Source organism: Panicum virgatum, chromosome 3N, assembly GCF_016808335.1.
Source record: "Panicum virgatum strain AP13 chromosome 3N, P.virgatum_v5, whole genome shotgun sequence".
Classification (NCBI taxonomy): Eukaryota; Viridiplantae; Streptophyta; class Magnoliopsida; order Poales; family Poaceae; genus Panicum; species Panicum virgatum.
Window position 1 is genome coordinate 19,533,828 of NC_053147.1, and position 19,881 is coordinate 19,553,708.

The window sequence follows — 19,881 nt, forward strand, 5'->3', positions numbered from 1 at the left end:
TGTCAACATTCCAATACTCAAATTGCATGATCCCCTTTACACCAGGAATGCACTGACCAACATGTTGGTCCAGGAGATTTGGTGTTGGTCCCTGCAATCAAGGCCCAGGTAAGCAACCTGGTCACCTTCCTCTCTCTCCTTAGCTCCAAGGTAGAAGAAGAGCTGAGCTCTTCTACACACACATACACTCTGCTGTCTGCTCTCTGCGCTGGCTGAGAGCTGAACACTAGAATGTGGCAAGAATGAACTGCATTTTCTCATTGCATTGCATTCATATTTATACACCATTGCTACCTACTCTAAGGTGCTACCAGTTATGGCTAATAAGTTCTATCACTATCTGAACATTAGTGGCCTAGAGCCATAAGTCAACAAAGGCTGCTAGCAAACTGCAGACTTCCTTGACCAAAATCAGAAAAGGGACAGCTGCAGATTAAGTCTTACATTACTTCCCCTAATCCTGCTGCTAGCCCTGGACCTCATCCATGCCGATCATCTTCCTCAATTCCGAGAACCGAAGACACCCGAGCGACTTGGTGAGGATGTCAGCGAGTTGCCGTCCGGTGTCGACGAACTCGATGACAAGGTGCCCCCCATCGACGCAGTCCCGAAGAAAATGGAACTTCACATCGATATGCTTGCTTCGGTCGTGAAAGACGGGGTTCTTTGCCAGCGCAATGGCCGGCTGGTTGTCCACCTTGAGTGCTGGCGGGCGAGCTTCAACGCCAGTGAGCTCACCCAACAGCCGGCGCAGCCAAACGACTTGGCACGCCGCGGTGGCCGCTGCAATGTACTCCGTTTCACAGGTTGACAGCGCCACCACCTTCTGCTTCAGTGACTGCCAAGCCACCGGTGCGGTTCCAAGGGAAACGAGCACACCTGTGGTGCTCTTCCGTCCATCCACATCTCCAGCCATGTCCGCATCGCTGAATGCCGTCAGCTGAAGCCCGCCGTGCCTGGGGAAGACGACGCCCATGTCCAGAGAGCCCTGGACGTAGCGCAGCACCCGCTTGACCGCTGTCCAGTGGTCCTCCCGCGGGTCTTCGAGGAAACGGCTCACATACCCAACTGCGAACGTGATGTCCGGCCGCGTATGCGTCAGCCACCGCAGCGCGCCGACGATGCTCCGGTAACGCGTTGCGTCCACCCTCGCCGCCGTGCTGTTCTTCGACAGCTTGATCCGCTCCTCCATCGGCGTCGCCATGGGCTTGCAGCCCGTCATCCCGGCCTGCTCCAGCAGCTTGAGCGCATAGGCGCGCTAGCCCAGCGTGATGGAGTCCCTCCCCTGCTTTACCTCGATGCCGAGGTAGTAGGAGAGTGCGCCGAGATTGCTCATTTTGAAACGAGCCGCCATCTCGCATTTGAATGCTTCAATGTCCTGCGCCCGAGCTCCGGTGACGATCAGGTCGTCCATGTACACGCCGACGATGAGCTCTTCCTTCCCCCGTCGTCGTGTGTACAGCGCATGCTCGGTGGCGCAGCGTGCGAACCCAAGCTCACCCATGGTGGTGTCGAGCTTGGCGTTCCACACCCTGGGAGCTTGGCGCAGCCCATACAGAGCCTTCCGCAGCCGGAGCACCTTGTGCTCTGCCCCCCGGCACCGCGAAGCCCGGCGCCTGCTTGACGTAGAGCTTCTCCTCTAGGTCGCCATTCAAGAACGCCGATTTGACATCGAGGTGATGGACCTGTCAGTCCTTTGCCGCCGGAAGAGCTAGCAGCAACCGCACCGACTCCATCCGAGCCACCGGTACGAACACCTCCTCGAAATCAATCCCTTCACGCTGCACAAAACCACGGGCAACGAGCCGAGCCTTGTGCTTGACAATGGCGCCGCGCTCGTCCCGCTTTACCTTGTAGACCCATTTCAGGCCAATCGGCCGGCATCCCGCCGGCGGATCGACCAGCTCCCAGGTGCGGTTGTCCTCGATTGACCGCATCTCCTCCATCATGGCCTTCCGCCAGTCCGCGTCACGCTCCGCAACCGCGAACGTGGCCGGCTCCTCCGCGCTCATGAGCATGAGCTCTGGATCGGTGAGACGCGAGGCCAGCCCCGGCAGCTCTGCATCACCGATGACGTCGTCCACTCGCCTGAATCGGAGCTCCTCTCCGTCGTGGTAGGCATCCACGAACTCCGAGTAGGAGGACGGGGGGGATGCGAACTCAGGATCCGCCGCCGCTGTCGGGGTCCCCTGTTCTGGAAAAACAGGGGAGGCTGGGGACGCTGAACTCGCCGCGCCAGGACTTGGCGGAACCTCCGCCGTGCCAGAACTTGGAGGCTCCACCGCCTCCGCTTCTGGCTCCTGCGCTGCCTCCTCTGCGCCACTCCGGCGCTCGATCACCAGCTGCTCGACGACGAATTCGCCCGTCAAGCCGCTGCCGGACCCCTCTGCTTCCCCTGCCGCGGGCGTGCTCCAACTCCATGCCGCCACCTCGTCAAAAATGACATCCCGGGACACCACCACCTTTCCCCGGGCTGGGTCGTAGAGCCGATAGGCCTTCATCCCATCTTCATAGCCCAGGAACACCATCTTGGTGCTCCGATCTTCAAGCTTCCCAAGGCCTGGCTTGACGGTCTTCACGTGCCCGATGCAGCCGAACGTGCGAAGGTACGAGACGTTTGGCTTACGCCCATACCACGCCTGATACGGCGTCATCCCCTTCAGGGCCTTGGTCGGTGAGCGGTTCAAGATGAACACCGCCGTGCTCACCGCCTCGCCCCAGAATTCCGCCGGCATCGCCTTCGCCTTCATCATCGAGCGTGCCATCCCAACGATGGTTTGATTTCGCCGCTCCACTACGCCATTCTGTTGTGGCGAATATGGTGCCGTCAGTTGACGCGCCACTCCCTCTCCTGCGCAGTAGCTGGCGAATTCCACCGCTGTGAACTCGCCGCCACGGTCGGTTCTGAGGACGCGCAGCCTTTTCCCGGAGTCCGCCTCTGCCCGCGCCTTGAAGCGCCTGATGGCCTCCGCCGCCTCATCTTTGCTCGTCAGGAGCTGCAGCCACATATACCGACTGCAGTCGTCCACGAGCAAGAGGAAGTATCTCCGACTACCATGCGTCGTCGGCGTGATGGGCCTGCACAGGTCCCCGTGGACCAGATGGAGCACCTCCTGCGCCCGGTACTTGGCCACCTTTGGGAACGGCAGACGCCTCTGCTTCCCAGCCAAGCAGCTGTCGCAGAGCTCGTCGACGTGCTTGATCTGCGGCAGCCCGGTCACCATCTTGCCCAGGCGTCCAAGCGCCTCAAAGCTCAAGTGGCCGAACCTCCCATGCCACAGCCATGGTTCCTCCGTGCACGCCGCCGCGAGACACACCGGCTGCTCCACCTTCAAATCCAGGAGATAAAGCCGGTTACGGGAACGTGTTACCTTGGCGAGAAGACGTCGTTCCCGGTCCCTGATGCTTAGTACTCCGGCCTTGACGAGCACCTCCGACCCGTGCTCATCCAGCTGCCCCCAAGCTCACAATGTTTGAGCGCAGCTGGGGAATGTAATACACTTCCTGGAGTGCACGGTGCTTGCCGTTGCGGCACCTGAAGAGGACCGTGCCCTGCCCGCGGATGATGACCCGCGAGCCATCGCCGAACTTGACCGTCCCGGTCTTGCTTTCGTCGAGGTCAGAGAAGGCGGCCCTGCTCCCCGTCATGTGGTTGCTGGCCCCAGAGTCCAGGTACCACCTCTGCTCCAGCTCGTCGCCGACCGCACCCAGCAACACCCGCGCCTCTGGCTTGTCAAGGTTGACGAGCTGCGGCGCAGTCCTCTGCTCTGTGTCCGCCTCCTCTGCTTCGCCATCCTTCAGCGCGCAGTACTGCGCCATCAACAGCGCGTGGTCGTCGTCGCTCTCTTCTTGAGCTAGGTGGGCCTCCTCCTTCTTCTCTTTCCGCTCCGGGCACTCCTTAGCCCAGTGCCCGATCTTGCCGCACTTGCGGCAGGCATCGGGGTCGAAGTTCTTCTTCTTTTTCCCCTTCCTGCGCGGATTCCCGCACGCCTTGTTGCCGCCGGCATACCCGCCGCGGCTTGAGGAGTTCTCCCCGGTCCGCCGCTTCATGCGCGCGTTCCACTCCTCCTCGGTGAGCAGCAACTTGCCGCTCTCCTGCCTCCGCTCCAGCGGCGCATCAGAACGCCCTTCGGCCAGGCGAAGTCGACCGACGACGTCCTCGAGCGAGACCTGATCCAGGTCCAAGGTGGCCTCGATTGTAACCGCCATCTGGCTGTACTTGGCCGGGCACGCGCGGAGCAGCTTGCAGACGACGTCCTCCTCCTCCAACTTCTTCCCCAGCGTTGCCAACTGGCTTGCCAACGACTGGAGTCGGAGCGCAAAGTCCTCCACAGCCTCGCCGTGGCGGAACTTCAGGTCGTCGAAGTCCCTGCGCAGCTGCTGCGCCTTGGCCCTCTTGGCTCGATCCGAGCCAACTCGGAATGAAGCCAGCATGTCCCACGCCTCCTTCGCCGTCTTCTTGTTGCCGATGGCCTCGTGAAACTCTGGTGGCGTGGATGACAGCAGTGCGTCCATGGCCTGGACGTCTTCATCCTCTTCTTTGGTGCCGACTTCCACGGCCGTCCAGAGCTTGCGCGCCTTGAGCCGCCACTTCATCAACACCACCCACTCGCCATAGTTAGTGCGAGTGAGCTGCGGCTAGTCCCGCGAGCTCGTCTCCCGCACCGTCCTGATCACAACCTCCGAGACATCCTTCCCCTTGTCGCCTGCACTGGACGCCGGGGAGTTTTCGCCAGCCATCGTTCAGCCGCTGGGCTAGAACGACACCATCCTCTCCCTCTCCTTAGCTCCAAGGTTGAAGAAGAGATGAGCTCTTCTGCACACACATACACTCTGTTGTCTGCTCTCTGCGCTGGCTGAGAGCTGAACACTAGAATGTGGCAAGAATGAACTGCCTTTTCTCATTGCATTGCATTCATATTTATACACCATTGCTACCTACTCTAAGGTGCTACCAGTTATGGCTAATAACTTCTATCACTATCTGAACATTAGTGGCCTAGAGCCATAAGTCAACAAAGGCTGCAAGTCAACAAAGGCTGCTAGCAAACTGCAGACTTCCTTGACCAAAATCAGAAAAGGGACAGCTGCAGATTAAGTCTTACATTTGGCTCTTGGTTGATGATACTAGCCAACGCAACTACGCAAGGCACTTGAGTCATCTGAACGACGGAGATTCTGTCGCACAAGCAAGAGACTTCTGCCCACCAAGTTTTCATGGACAATGGGTAAAGCGCCGTCAAAGAAACATCGGCCACAGGCCACAAGCTGCGACGAGCCGAGTTGAATGCTGCATTTAGCTGGCGCAGTTGCTTGGTTCAGAAGCTACACCCAAACAAGCTAAAAGGAGTGCACAAACCGTAATGTTGGACACATTACACTCAGGCTCTAGAAACATTGCAGCGAGAAAACTTACACAATAGGTCTTGAGGATCGCTGACAATAGCAACTGCAAATCCAAGAAACAAAGTCATATTGGTCAGGTTCGATGACGACACCAATTACAGGTTAGCCAGATAAATAATGATGATATATATATAAATATATATATTAGGTCATCAAATGAGGAATCAAGCAACATCCCTCACATTGCCCCACTATTACAATTCAAAACGAGCAAATCACGTGTTTTTCCTGACTAGGCAATCTAGCTGTTAACAAAGTCAGCAAACACCGAACCACATGTAGTGACATGTGTCCTTCCACAGGCTCCAACCAATGGATTTCATCAGCCTTGCTCCCTTACTAACGTGGATTACATTTCAGCAACAATGCGGATATTACATTTCAGATTCCAATGAAGATGATAATGCAGGGAAAAAAGAAGCGCTGAAACTTGCAAGAACATAAGGTGTCAGCTATGGACAGATGAATCTCCTCGGCACCAACTGATTGTGATGCCCAAACCAAGTGCAGAACGAGGCTATTTGAAACTAGCACTCTTAAATCCCTCTCCAGACTGCAGAATTAGGAATGCAGGTAGACTCTTGTCCACCTGGAGAAAAAGGCTATCATCTATATAATGAATCAGTTAGCTTGTTGACATGTCATGTAATACATCTTTAGCTCTGCTGCCAGTCTTCATTCTCTGTTCCACGACTTCAGATTCAACCAACAGAAAAACTTGTGCGAGCCAATCATCATAACATGTAGGTTTTTGAAGTTCGAGCTCAAGAGCCTAAGATCCTTCATCTCTTCTATTACCAAGCTTTGGTGGTTCATCACTGATATCTATCGATGAGACAGATGTAGCCAAGTCATCTTCTAACTCTATTATAGGGTCAGGATCTGAAGCATCTGCTAGTGAGCTCAGCATGTTGACTACTTCGAATGTATCATCCAGATAGAACCTGGCTTTGCTTGGTTTCTGCCCCACTGTACATGCAAACAGTGGTGTTTTCGGAGCAACAATGTTTCTCTTCATGACATCAGCAATATTTTCAAACATATCCTCATCTGACCTGTCATCACCAATGCATAAAACAAAATCTGCCTGCCGCCCTTTCTCCTTCATCAATGTGAGTATCTTCTCAGCTACAAGACCTTTGCTGACACCCTGCAACGCAATAAGATAATAGAGTTAATTGCTGTACATTAGTACATAAATCAGAAATAAAAAAAGTAAAAAACAGAGGCAGGTAAGATCATCAGGGGGGGGGGGGGAATGGATGTATCCTTGTCCATTGAAGGTGCAAATATCTGCATACCATCTGTAAAAAAACAGGGAACCTTATGGAAAGACTGGAGGATATCAATACCACAAACCTGAGGTTTTACTTCGACGATGAACTGTCCACTCTTGACTGCAACTGGTTCATTTGCTAGTACACTTTCCAGGTGATCAAGCATCTCCTTTGCCTGGGAAGATCCAAAGCCGGGGTCAGCATCCTGGTGATGCCACACCAATGCAGTTTCTTTGGTCTCAATGTAGGACCCATCTGTTGCTTCCGTATAAAGGTTCATCACCGGCTCAGCCATTTGCATCCATCCAAAATCTGAGGTACGTGTGATTGTTTGCCACTCTTCATCTCTTGTCCACCTACACAATGAAATAGAGCATTTCATCATCCACTTAATTTAAAAAATGAATAAAAGAATCAGATGGAAATGCAGTTAGCTTAATATTTCAAGATTAACATGACTAAAAGAACATAATTTTCAGTCCTGGCCTTTTAAGTCCTCTAATATTGCAGCGGGAAGACAACAAATAGTTAACCTAACTGACTGCAATACAAAAACATTTAAGCCTGATATTTCTTGAAAGAAGCACTAACAAGCACATGTTTGCACTAAAAATATATTAGTGTAACACATGAAAAGTTAGAATGAACATGGCAATATGCAACCTAGTACACCTGGATAAAGTACTTTCCTGCTAGCACCAAACAAGAGATTGAACAATACTGATGTGAAAATTGTACCTTAAGAAGTAACCGTGTTCTGCTGCAAGTCCTAGCTTTGGGCATGAAGCAAACATTGGTCCCAAGCTATCCCTACTTCTCCCACTGACAATGGAAACAATGTTATTGCTATCTGAACATAGGGTATTGATGATGCTCACTATTTCTGCACTTGGTTCCTTGTTGATTGAAGCCTGTGGTACCAATGTACCATCATAATCAAGCAATATAGCCCTACTCTTTGCTTTCTCATAAGACATGACGATTGTATCCAAGTTAAGCTTTGAGAAATGTGGATCTAGGGCCACCACCCTAAATCCAAACCCCAATCCAATGCCCCAGCATGGCTTCCGAAAGTGGTCCTTGCAGGCCCTCTCCAGATCCTGGACAAAGCTTCTTGACCAATATGAAACATCATGGGTGCTGACATAGCGGTAATGTTTTCCGTGCCTCAGCTGCTTTTCTTGTTCTGACACCGAGATGGCCTCATTCAATGCCTCAGCAGTTGTTTCTATATTCCATGGGTTAATACGAATAGCGCCACTCAACGAAGGCGAGCACCCAATGAACTCCGACACAACAAGCATGCTCTTCTTTGGTCCACTCACCTCTGGTGCAGACTCTGAGCCAGGTATCCCCTGCCGGCAGACAATGTACTCGTAAGGAGTCAAGTTCATTCCATCCCTCACCGCCGTAACTACCACACACTCGGCTATTGTGTAATATGCAAGCCTCTCTGCACTTGGCACGTTCCGATCAATAAAGACAACAGGGCTGTATCCGGTCTGGCCAAAATCCCTATTGATCCTCTCACAAGTCACCCTAATCTCAGCCTGGATGGTCTCCAGTTCCTTACCCTTCCCACGAGGAGGGTTTGCTATCTGCACCAGCACAGCCCTCCCCTGCCACTTGGGATGCATCCTCAGCATAGTCTCAAATGCAAGAAGCTTCAAATTGATCCCTTTAAAGATATCTGTATCATCTACACCAAGCAACACAGATTTCCCCTCGAATCGCTGCCGCAGCTCAGCAACCTTCTGCTCCTGCTCAGGTAATCGCAGCACTGACTGCAACTGGCCCATGTGGATTCCCATAGGCATGATCTTGATCCCAACAGTGCGGCCAAAATACTCCAATCCAATGTATCCTCGCTTTGACTGGTACTCAAGACCAAGCATCCTACTGCAGCAAGAAAGGAAGTGCCTGGCATAATCAAAGGTGTGAAACCCGATGAGATCACAATTGAGCAATGTCCTTAGAACCTCCTCTCTGACAGGGAGGGTGCGGTAGATCTCCGATGAGGGAAATGGGCTGTGCAGGAAGAAGCCGATCCTGAGGCGGTTAAATCGGCGCCGGAGGAAGGTGGGCAGCGCCATGAGATGGTAATCGTGGACCCAGATGTAGTCGTCCTCCGGGTTGATGACCTCGACCACCTTCTCGTAGAAGTGCTTGTTCGCGAGCACATACGCCTCCCAGGCGCTGCGGTCAAACCTGCCCCCATCGCTGGATGGGGCCGCCTCCGTCGCCGGGGACAACTGGGCGGCGAAGGGGAGCATGTAGTGGAACAGCGGCCAGAGGTACCCCTTGCAGAAGTGGTGGTAGAACCGCTCGTTGAGTTCGGGCGACAGGAACACGGGGGCGCAGCGGAAGCCGTCGATGAGGGTCTGCGAGACCTCGTCCTGCTCGGCAGGCGGCACGTCGGCGCGGAGCGAGCCGACGAAGAACACCTCCATCTCGTCGGGGACGCCGTCGCGGAGCCTGAGGAGGAGCGAGTCCTCGTCCCAGGAGAAGACCCAGCCGCGGCCGTCGGCGCGGCGGCGCGCGACGACGGGGAGCTGGTTGGCCACCACGATGAGGCGCTCCCCGACGGCCGACGAGGGCACGTCGGAGGCGACGCTGCTGGTCGCCGCCTGCTCGTCGTCGTCGTCGTCCAGGTCGGACAGCGGCCCGGGCACCGTCATGACCCGGGGCATCCGCTTCATCCCGAACGACCCCGACCGCCGCCTCCCGCCGCCGGACGGGCCCAGCGCCGCGAAGTTCCCCGCGGCGAGGTCGAGGAGGTTGGTGTACGACCTCGACATCATGGCTGAAGCGGGGTCGGCGGCTCGCTACGCGGGAACCCTAGCCTCTTCTTGATCCGCGAAATGGGAGGCCCTCCCGTGTGGCGCCGCTTTGATCTGATCTGACTCGGGGGGGGGGGGGGGGTTCGATTTCGGAACGGGGGAAGGTGGAGTTGGGGGGGGAGGGGGGCCAGGTGCGTGCGAGCGGCGAGGAAGACGACCACGGTATATTCCCCGAGCGGTAGGACCCGGCGCGTCGCGCTCCCTCGTGGACTCCACTTCACCGACAAGTGGGTCCCGCTTCTGACGGACGGCTTCAAGTCCACTGGTCCGCGTCTGGGGAGGTGCCGCATCGGGAAAAGAGGATAAGGTAGTGCGTGCCCCCACCGGCGCCAGCTGGCGCCGCGCTGCCACCAGACTCGGCGGGACCCACGGGGCCCGACGCCCGCGGTGGACGGCCAGGATCGGTCGCGCGGGGCCCGCGGCTAGTGGATTTTGAGATCCTCGTCCCCCGCTTGCCCCCGGCGGTTTTATGAGGCGTCCTCGTCGTCTTTTCTCCGTGATGCAAGGCACCAGCAGCAACGAGGCCGGGCCGGGGGCGTGAAGCACGTGTCGCGTAGCGGCCGGGGGCCACGGCCCCCGCCGGCGTGAGGTTCACGTCACACGTGACCAAGCACGGCGCTGCTTACTAGTACTGCGCACCTTATTATTAATCATAATTTGATTTAATTAGGTTTTACTGGTTAGAAATCGTTGTCGAGCACGCCTAAATCCTGCAGATGAGAGGAAACTCCACTGCCAATGGAATAGTAGTCGCAGCTACAATGAGCGAGAGGTACTAGAAAAAATGAGCCATAAGGGATAGGGCAAGCTGGCAGTGAGCGATCGCCATCGCCCATCGGTACTGGACTTGGAGCCCCGAGCAGGTTCTCCTTTTCGTTTTTGGACCGAATACCGCCATCCGGCGGAAACAGAATTTCGGGCGAAATTTCACTAAATTTCGGTAATTCCGACCGAAAAATGTTTTTGAATTCGAAAAATGAAATTTCGTTGCATTCCGACCGAAATTTCGGTTTTTCCGACCGGAATTTCGGTAATTTTGACCGAAATTTCGTTTTTGTCACCGTAAAATGATGCAAATTAACAGAAAATGATGTGTACATATGGAAAAATTGCCAAAATTTCCCCTGATTATGTGTATATTGACAGTTTATAATGCATAACATATATATAACTCCACAAAACAATGACAAATACACCATTTAACACATAACTCATGTCCAAAGTCCACACATACAACGTAATACATCCAAAGTCCATTACAATTATTACACATAACTCATGTCCAAAGTCCACACATAGAACGCAATACATCCAAAGTCCATTAGAATTATTACAATCCAAAGATACAACAGAGGCAAAGGCATAGTCCAGAATAATCCATGTAGCATATTCTCTGCATTTAAATATTTATGTGAAATAAATTAAATAAGTAGAGGAAGCAAAACGTATAGATAATTTCTGTTGATAGGATAAGTACCTGCATTCTTCAGTCCTCAAATCTCTCTCCCGGTGGTCCCTCATACGGCTCATCTGTTGGTGGCAAATACACGTACGTAGGTGGGTGATGTTGCAACTGTGGAGCTCCATATGGTAGGTAGCCGTGATAATCCAAATAAGGCAATGCTGCAACTGGCTGCGGAAGTGGCGGGTTCACCACCCCTGGTGGTGGCCACAGAAAGCCCCCTGCAGGGGGAGAAGTACTGTAAGGGTTGTAGTACTGACCACTGGAGGCAGAGTTGGAGCTATCTTCATCATATGCAAGTGGGGCCTGTCGACCATGTCGACTTGTCGATGTTGTTTGTCGTTGTGAAGTAGGTGCTCCATGATCTGTATCTTGTGTTGCATGGGTGAAGTCCTCCTCCCCAGTGAACCTTATAGTAGGAGATATACGATAACCACCACTTTCGTTGCCATCATTGCCATCACCATCACCATCATCATCACCATCACCATCACCATCACCATCACCATCACCATCATCATCATCATCATCATCACCAATGTCCTCACCACCACTAGGCTCAGGTGTGGTATCGTCACTACCTAACTCCTCCTCAGTGCGTGGTTTCTTCCCTTTTCTCATTTCGGGACCAATCTTAGTCTTCCTTTTTCCTAGATGTGTGTCCCCAATTGTTTCTTCGGCCCATGTCTCCACATCTTCATCGTGACCATGAGAAGAGCCTATGTCAGTGAACATCTGGCTCGGCAATGGAGTGTCAGTGAAGTCTGAGTCTTCATCAAATGCTGGGTCTCCATTGGACCTTGAAAGCTTCATCCAATTTTGAATTGCTGATGACTGCCGGTACAAAGAAAGATCCATGAAACTGCTAACTGGATCATAGTCATATGGATCGGCCCCTCTAGTAGCACGTTGCAGACGCAAGCGGAGGTTGTAGTTCACAAAGACAAATTTATCCAATTTCTGGTGGCTCAACCTATTGCGCAGTTTGGTGTGGATGTAAGCAAAGGTGCTCCAGTTCCTTTCACATCCACTAGAGACTGCACACTGCGACAACAAGCGTCGAGCGACCCTTTGCAACACTGGTGTATCTCCCCCAAATGTAGCCCACCAAGCAGCTGGTGAAGTTTTCCGGTCAATGGCCATTCGCCTAGCAATGTCACTAGAGAACTCACCTTGCTTCGTCCTGAATATTTCAAATTCCTGCAATGCAATTGCTGCTGAATTAGTATTCAACATTTTCTCCAGACCGTTGCGCATTACTGCCATGACTGTCTGTGATGTGCCCAAACTGTACTGCACGTAAGGGTTAAGAGCACAAGCAGTGGCTATATATGTGCCTGACATCACTGTGTTCATCCTTGCATCTATCACAGCCATGATCTTTTCAAACCGGGGGTAGTCACTGCTGAACTTGCTGGCATATGTTTGCCTCATGTTTTGATACTCCATTGTCACCTCACTCAAATTAGGTGTCTTGTCTGTGTCAGCAAATCTCAAAAACATGTACAGAGGCTCAACATCATTGATCACATACTCCATATTCGCCCACCATTGAAGACTTGTGATGCATTCGTAAATGTACCTTCCAGTTTCACTTTTGAAGTGGCGGGACCGTCGGAACTCAGGTGACACTAATCATGTCATGAACTGGTCCTTCTTCCTATACATGCTTTCAAGGAACATGTAGTTGGTCCCAAATCTTGTTACATTCCACTTGACCAACTCTCCACCGATGGCTTCCCTCATCATGCTGTGTAAACTGTTGGAGTTGTAGAGCCAGTTGCAAATTCGTTGCGCGCTTCGAATACAAGCATCATGCTCCGGCCACTTCCCTATGTCCTTCAGCATAAGGTTGATGGTATGGGCAAGGCAAGGCTGCCATGCAATGGTAGGGAACTCATGACAGATAATTTTGCAGGCTTTTTTGTAGTTCGAACCATTATCCGTGACAAGCTGAATCACATTGTGAGGCTCCACTTTCATGACCACTGCTCGTATCTCCTGCACAACATTGCCAATGTGATATGCGTATGGTCCTATATTTTATGCCAAGGTGAGAACAATGCTTCGATACATGGACTTACCTTCAACAAGTATTGATGGTCCTGTATTTTGTCGGACGCATTGATGGACTTCAAGAAATACATGGTGCCACCGCTATACACCAAGAAATTAATGACCGAGTTACGCATAGGCCCCGTCCACGAATCACACATGATCGTGACTCCACATTCATCCCACTCGTTCTTCCACTTCTCTATCTCTTTCTCTATCTCCTTCACATTCTCATCCAAATATTTTCCATCTATCTCCCTTCCTGATGGTATTTTGATTCCAACACCTGCGGTCATAGAAGAGAAAGCATTAAGATCACAATGAAGGATATGTAATGTAGCTCAAAATATACATTGTTACCTTGTTTCTGGGTCTCCACGATCGCAGCTTTAAAGTATGGGTCATCGACTTTCCGGCCGGGAATACCGACAGCATGGCACGCCTTCGCCTATGCCCTCCCTAGAAGCTCTCTTGATGTCGTCCCCTTGACAGTCCATGGGCCGGTATCAATCCTTTGCTGCCGTGGACCACTGCTCAACCCTAGATGGTAGTCCCTAACCCTCTCGGGGACTTGTGACTGGCTCCTTCTGAACATCGAAGGCAGCGGTCCACCACTGCCTCCAACACCACCACCTGCTCCTACACCACCACTCCCTCGATCAGGACGACTACTACATCCCGATCCACCACCCCTATCATATCGTGGCCCAGCTTGCTGCATAAATTCATACTCTTGGCGGGACTGGTGTAAGGCCGCTTGTAGTTCTGCATCCTCGTCGAGCCCCTGGCCTTCCTCTTTCTCTAGATCAATGTGCGGCCCCCTTGCAGATTGGTCCCTCAGCAGCTTTTCTCGGGCCCTTGCTTTAGCTCTAGCCTTGTTCCTGTCCAACTGCTCACTAAAGAAGGCCTTAACTTCGGCTGGAACCGAAGGGTAGTCCTTCACATCTTTCCCCCTATGTGCCAAATGCTCTTTGAACCTTGTTGCTCCTCCCCCACTCTTCTCCTCCCTGCAATACTTGCATTTGAAACCACCCCTGATCTTTTGGCCATGCTCCCACACTAGGTCTGGCATTGTCCTACAATTACAGAAAAATAGTAAGGTGTAAGTTCATGAATAACACATGAAGTAGCAACTCATGTTCTTTTTGATGAATACCTACTAACAACCCATGAATATCACATAAACTAACAATTCATTAAAACTACCAATTCATACATTGAGACTAACATGAAAAAATTCATACATATCAACTAACTGATTTTTTCTATGCTTTCTATGTCACATGGTCTCTAGAATCTCAAATCAACTAATTTAGATCGACATCAACAAGCATCAACATAAAAAAAACCTTCTCATACCTTAGTTCCCGGAGCCGAGGCGAAATCCGATCGGTTTCACCGGTTTTCCGCCGAAACCGCACCGAAATCCGCCCGGATTACGGATCCCTTCCGACAGCGCATCCAGGGAACGGAATCCGCTACACCCCGCCCGGATTTCGCCGCCTTTCCGCCGAAATTTCGGTGCGGGGAGGCGAAAATCGCCGGCGGCGGCGGAGGGGACCAGAGAGGAGACCGTGGAGGGGAAAAAAGAGGCTCGGGCGACCGTGAGGGGTGACGCTGACGAGCAGATAAGGTTTACCGTGTTAACGGGTTAACGGGTCCACTCATCGTTAACGGGTCCGAACTCATTTAGTGATTTTAAACAACCAAATCAACTTATATTTGAACGATTTCAAGTGCTACTCGCTCAAAAAAGCACCTAGTTTTTTATCATATTTTTTCATATTTTTTTTACAAATTTTTTTGAATTTTTGAATTTCGAAACGAAATTCACCGAAAAGTAGCGAAATTTCTCTTCCCGGTAACTAGCGGAAACGGAATTTTTATCGGAATTTCGCCGAAATTCCGCCGAAATTGTGAACCTTGGCCCCGAGCCTCTCAGTTTTACAGCTGTGGCCACGTGGACCGTCCCCGGGGCTGTCTCCACGGGCGCGTCTCGACCAGCCGCCAGCGCCACGTCAGCCCCGTGCTGACCAGGCTCCGACTCAGCATCATCCTCCCTCCCATTTTTTTTTATATTCCTTCCAATTTCCAAAGCAAACCGAACAAAAAAAAAGCACGAGCCGTTTGACGCCGCCAGCACTCTTGCTGCTGCAGTTCTGCTCAGTAGGCAGCAGAACAGAAAGCACGGCGGCAACGTTCCGCGGGGAGGCGAAGAGGGTGATGGGGTGGGCAAGTGCAATGAAGGGTGAGGCGCACGGGCCACCAACCAGCCTCGTGGCCATGGACAGGCACGGGGCATATCCCTCTGATTCTATTCGGATAATGCAGGGCCGGGGGAGCTCCCGTTCAACTTCAGCTTCAGTTTCAGGCCCGTAGCTAGTGCTATCCGTTGGGCGATGGCGCCACTTGCCTGCCAATAAAACGGGAGGGCGATGGCGCCATGGGCGGCTGGTCAAGCTTTTTCTGGTGGCTGGAATCTCTCTTGTAGCTGTATGGCGATTGTCGAGGGTGCTCGACAGCCGGCGCCGGGGCCCGCCGCCGGTCGACTGGGGTGCTGCGGCCGTGTTATCCATGTGATTTGCTCCTATCCCACAATGGAAGTGTTTGTTAGCTGCTGACAGTATTCAAGTGCAACTTCATCGGGGCAAAATGACGCTCCATGTAGTACAAAATAGTAGTTTTCCGCTGAGATTAGAAGTGCAAGCTGAATCCCCAGGAGTTCAGAAGGTGTCAAAAGGTGCAGTGTTTTTTTCCCCCTGAATATGTTGGCGAAACAGCTTATACATCTGGAAGAGAAAGAGACCTGAGCACAACTTGCGCTGTTCCATTTCCATCCATAGCATTAAGCAGCAGGCCGTGAGCGAGGGAGGTGAGATATTTGATATTTCGAGCGTGCTCCCGGGCGGCCAACTTGACAGGGGAGCTTTTGTTCTCGGAGCCGGGGAACGCTGTCCAAATCGGCAAAAAGCACTGGATGGGCGAGCGTGAGAGCGAGTGCGTTGGCTTTAGCTGGGGCTGTGCGCCTGGGGTCGAGGTCGACGAGAGGGACGGAGCTGACGGTCACAGTGCGCGCCGCGGCCGCACCTGCACTGTGGATAGGAATGGCCTCTGATGAGGGTTCCGCTTTGAAGAACGCCGAAGCCGATTTGGAAAGGGACCACGGGGCGATACGATGCAAATCCCCCTTTGTCCCCTCCTGGCCTTTTGCCCGTCTCTTTGCAGGCATGATGATGCCGGGCGGCAGATTGGTTCCCGTCCCTTTCGGGTTTGAACAGTGGCTGTTTCATGATGCAAAGCCCAGACAGATCTTCTGGTCAGAGCGTCGATGGTGGACCGAAGTGGCATGTTCATGTTTCCAAGTCCAAATGGGGTTAGTCTGCCGACATCTGTGGAGTACTGAGATGTGGGAGTATGCGTGAACCTGATGATCTGTGAAGGTTGTGGCCACGAAGTTGCAGCAGAAACTGATTAACTTCAGAGCAAGGTGCAGTAAGCAGGATATCTGCTCCCCCAGTGTTTCAGTGAAAGAAAAAGGTTCAGAGATTTGTGCGTGGCGAAATCACGAAGTGTCTGTATGACTGGAATGGAACAATGTGGTCTTCCTTGTGCATATGCCGAAATGTCCTGAGTTCAGAGACATCCAAGCTCATAAGTCATAACCCGTGCCATCTCGACTAGCTTTCCTATTGCTTATTGGCTAGAGTTCTCTCGGTCTAAAATATCTTCCGTGTGGAGGAGAAACGAGAGGGTCAATTGGCATAGCCACATACGCTTCCCTTCACTTTCAGTCATCAAGTTTTTTTCAAAAAAAACTTTCAGTCATCAGATACGGCGCATCATCTAGCGAACGAGAGGGGCAGAGAGACGATGGAGAATTGAGCCAACCTGACAGCGATTGCATTGACTCTCAGTGAATATGTACAAACTCCATAGCTAACAGCCCTGGTCTACCGGATCGCTGCTAAAGCTAGGCACGTAGGCTGTTGTAACAGATGTAAATGAGTCTACGTAGGCCGTAGTACATGAGACTCATTCTGTTAACATCTACAGTAGATTTCAAAATGATTCAGACATTGCCTGTCGTGTCTTCTTCAGAGCTACTCTTCCTGGGATTCGCAGACCTGGCTCTCCTCCTGACTTGCCGCTGTCTGAACAGCACATATGAAGGCATGATTCAGAGGTTCCCTCTCGTTCATCACCCTAAAAGAACACAAATCTCGCTTTTTGATAAGTCAAATAATTTGAATTTTGACTAAAGTTATTTTAAAAGTAATACCATTCATTCATGATACAAAATAAATATCATTAGATTAGTTATGGAATATATTTTCATAATAAATTTATTTGGAGACACAAGTGTTAATACTATTTACTATAAATTTGGTTGAATTTGAACTAGTTTGATTGCCACGGATCCCATAATTGCATTCTTTTGTAAATGGAAGAAGTGGAGAGAGCATGCGTGATGCATGTACCTCGAGCAACAGCTTATTAGAATTCAGACTAGGTTCTATTCGCCCTTCAGGACTGAAGGACATCATGATTCAGACGTTGGCTGAATGGCACATGAAGGATAGGGCCAAAGGGCTTCCTCCCCTTTTCGGAACTGAACCAGCGACCATCAAAGCAAGGCATCCAGATCACAGTGCAACATCTTGAACGACATTGTACTGCAGGACAGTACACGCTCGATCTCAGGAATGGTGCAAGCAAATTTTTAATCCAATCAGCCATTCAGACAGCACCTTAATCTAGACATATGGTACGCCTCGGACAGGCATGCTTAGCTGGAGCAGTGCCGGCCAAAGAAAAAGAAGAAAAAGGACCTTGTCGGTACCCTGTAGCAGGAATACCCACCCACTCCTACTGTAGCAAGACAGGACTCGCGTAGTCATCCATAACTACGCCCTAAGAGGCGGAGCAGCCGGGCCCCAGGGGGCCGGCTCTTACCTCACCAGGCCAACGGCTCCGGACCCGTTCCCCGTCCGGCGACGCCACGTGTCCCTGAGGAACAGAAGCTCCGTACCAACGGTACAGCCGAGGGCTCGGACCCCCATATGGGTCCGGGACCTCCCCGCGTCCGTCCGGACCTCCCAAGCGCGTAGAACCAATATACCGCCGGGACGGGGTCCGGGGGCGCCACGTGTCCCGCAGGCGCGGACGCGCGCGCGAGTCTTCCGCTGGAAGACTCACCCACCCACCGCATTCCATGCGGGTGGTTGAGGCGTGCTCTGCCGCCGCGGCACGCGGGGCAGCTTTTGTCAAGCCTCACTGTAGACCGCATATTACCGAGGTACACAGTGCAGCCGCATGCGCCGCATCCACGCAGAGCCCGTCTGCTGCATTAAATGGATACGACGGCACGGCACCCTTTCATCATACCGCCTACGCCGCAAGCTATACGGCCCGTTCAACTACGCAGCAGGCTACGGCAAGCTACGCCGCAAGCTACGCCCTAGCGCCGTTTCGACAAGACAGGGCATGGCTATGCCGGACGGAAGATTCCCACGGGCAAAGCAAGGAAATCTAGGAATAAGATCTCAGTCGCCTGCAATGCCATAATGTCTGTACAGTATGTTATTTTATACTACATCGCTGGGCCCATCTGTCGGGGACCCAACGGTTATGTACACTCCTCCCTTGAGATATAAAAGGGAGGAGTACGTAAGGCCAGGAAGAAAAAAGAGAGGCCAGGCCAGGGAAGGCAGACACAACACAAGCTCGGATTCACTCCGAACAATTCCGTTCTCAACCTCTTGAGAGCGCAAGCAATACAACACACAGTGGCGTAGGGTATTACGCTCCGGCGGCCCGAACCACTCTAAACCTTCTGTGTTCATCGTGTTCTTGTATCTAGATCGGACTAATCCTAACTACCCCCGAATTCATTCTCCCTTAGAGCTTAGGCGGGTGCATTCTGCCACCTGGCTGGGTTTACCACCCGACAGACTTCAGTTCAAATCTAAAGTTCTTTGGTTGCCCACGAAAGGCCGCCACGCTAATTGTGGCGAGAAAATGGCCACCACAACAGTTTTGCCAGGCCAACTGTGGCGCCGTGGCGGCAGCCGTTGTTACTTGTTCCTCTGTTTGCTGGGAACCGTCAGACTGTCTCCAACAGACACAAGGCAAAAACGAGACCTATTTGATGTTTGGGTGGCGTACAGGGAAAGCCCAGGTAACGCAAAACTACCCGGTCTCCAACAGCGGTAACGCAAAAACGAGACCTATTTGATGTTTGGGTGGCGTACAGGGAGGAGCCGCGCCCTGGGCCCACCACTACCGGCGCCAGAGGTTTGCGTCTCTCGTCCTGAACGACACAGTTTGCCTTGCCTTTGGTCCAGTACCCAAAATGCGTCACCTGTTTAGGTCAGCTGTTGGGGAGTGTTTTTGGCAGGCAAATACACTGTGAATGACTTAAATTTGGGTATAGGTCATGTGTTGGAGATAGTCTCAGGGATTGGCGATTGGCAATTCTGGTGTGTAGCAGTGCACGAAAGGCATCAGCTGGCGGGACTTTGTTCAGACGACCCAAGGAAGAAGAACAGCAACAGAAGCACGCAGAAAGGCAAGCAAGCCGTCGTGCCGGTAGCCCCAGTCGTCGCGTCGGCCGTCTCTGCCCGTGTTCAGTTAAAAAATCAAAATTCCAAATTTTTTTCCGGCACCTGCATGGAGACTTAAATCTAGACAAAATAAAAAATGCATTGCGACTGCTATCTGTAAATGGCGAGACGAATCTAATGAACCTAATTAGACTGTAATCAGATGCTAAATTGCTACAGTAATGCTACAGTAAACAACCTCTAATGATGGATTAATTAGACTCATTAGATTCGTCTCG

At 52.1% G+C, this 19,881-nt stretch overlaps 3 protein-coding genes across 3 annotated transcripts; all 3 read right to left on the reverse strand.

Annotated features, from left to right (window-relative positions):
• Nucleotides 1–466: 466 nt before the first annotated feature.
• Nucleotides 467–1,222, reverse strand: LOC120667638 (secreted RxLR effector protein 161-like). Its single transcript, XM_039947675.1, has one exon. It carries the CDS (start codon nt 1,220–1,222, stop codon nt 467–469), a length of 756 nt encoding a protein of 251 aa, XP_039803609.1.
• Nucleotides 1,223–5,517: 4,295 nt separating this feature from the next.
• On the reverse strand, nt 5,518–9,484 carry LOC120664915 (probable alpha,alpha-trehalose-phosphate synthase [UDP-forming] 7). Its single transcript, XM_039944306.1, has 3 exons — nt 7,422–9,484; nt 6,766–7,039; nt 5,518–6,556 (listed from the first exon to the last, which is right to left on the reverse strand). Exons 1-3 carry the CDS (start codon nt 9,482–9,484, stop codon nt 6,179–6,181), a joined length of 2,715 nt encoding a protein of 904 aa, XP_039800240.1. The 3' UTR covers nt 5,518–6,178.
• Nucleotides 9,485–10,636: 1,152 nt separating this feature from the next.
• On the reverse strand, nt 10,637–12,614 carry LOC120664916. Its single transcript, XM_039944307.1, has 2 exons — nt 11,001–12,614; nt 10,637–10,916 (listed from the first exon to the last, which is right to left on the reverse strand). Exon 1 carries the CDS (start codon nt 12,522–12,524, stop codon nt 11,010–11,012), a length of 1,515 nt encoding a protein of 504 aa, XP_039800241.1. The 5' UTR covers nt 12,525–12,614; the 3' UTR covers nt 10,637–10,916; nt 11,001–11,009.
• Between the last annotated feature and the right edge of the window lie 7,267 nt (nt 12,615–19,881).

Excerpts from the sequence above, each read along its gene's own strand:
- LOC120667638 (XM_039947675.1), bottom strand. The coding sequence starts at position 1,222 with ATGACGGGCTGCAAGCCCATGGCGACGCCGATGGAGGAGCGGATCAAG.
- LOC120664915 (XM_039944306.1), bottom strand. The coding sequence starts at position 9,484 with ATGATGTCGAGGTCGTACACCAACCTCCTCGACCTCGCCGCGGGGAAC. Across the intron at positions 7,040-7,421 it reads GAACACGGTTACTTCTTAAG|GTGGACAAGAGATGAAGAGT; the intron begins GTACAATTTTCA and ends TTCATTGTGTAG. Across the intron at positions 6,557-6,765 it reads TCGTCGAAGTAAAACCTCAG|GGTGTCAGCAAAGGTCTTGT; the intron begins GTTTGTGGTATT and ends ATTGCGTTGCAG.
- LOC120664916 (XM_039944307.1), bottom strand. The coding sequence starts at position 12,524 with ATGGAGTATGTGATCAATGATGTTGAGCCTCTGTACATGTTTTTGAGA.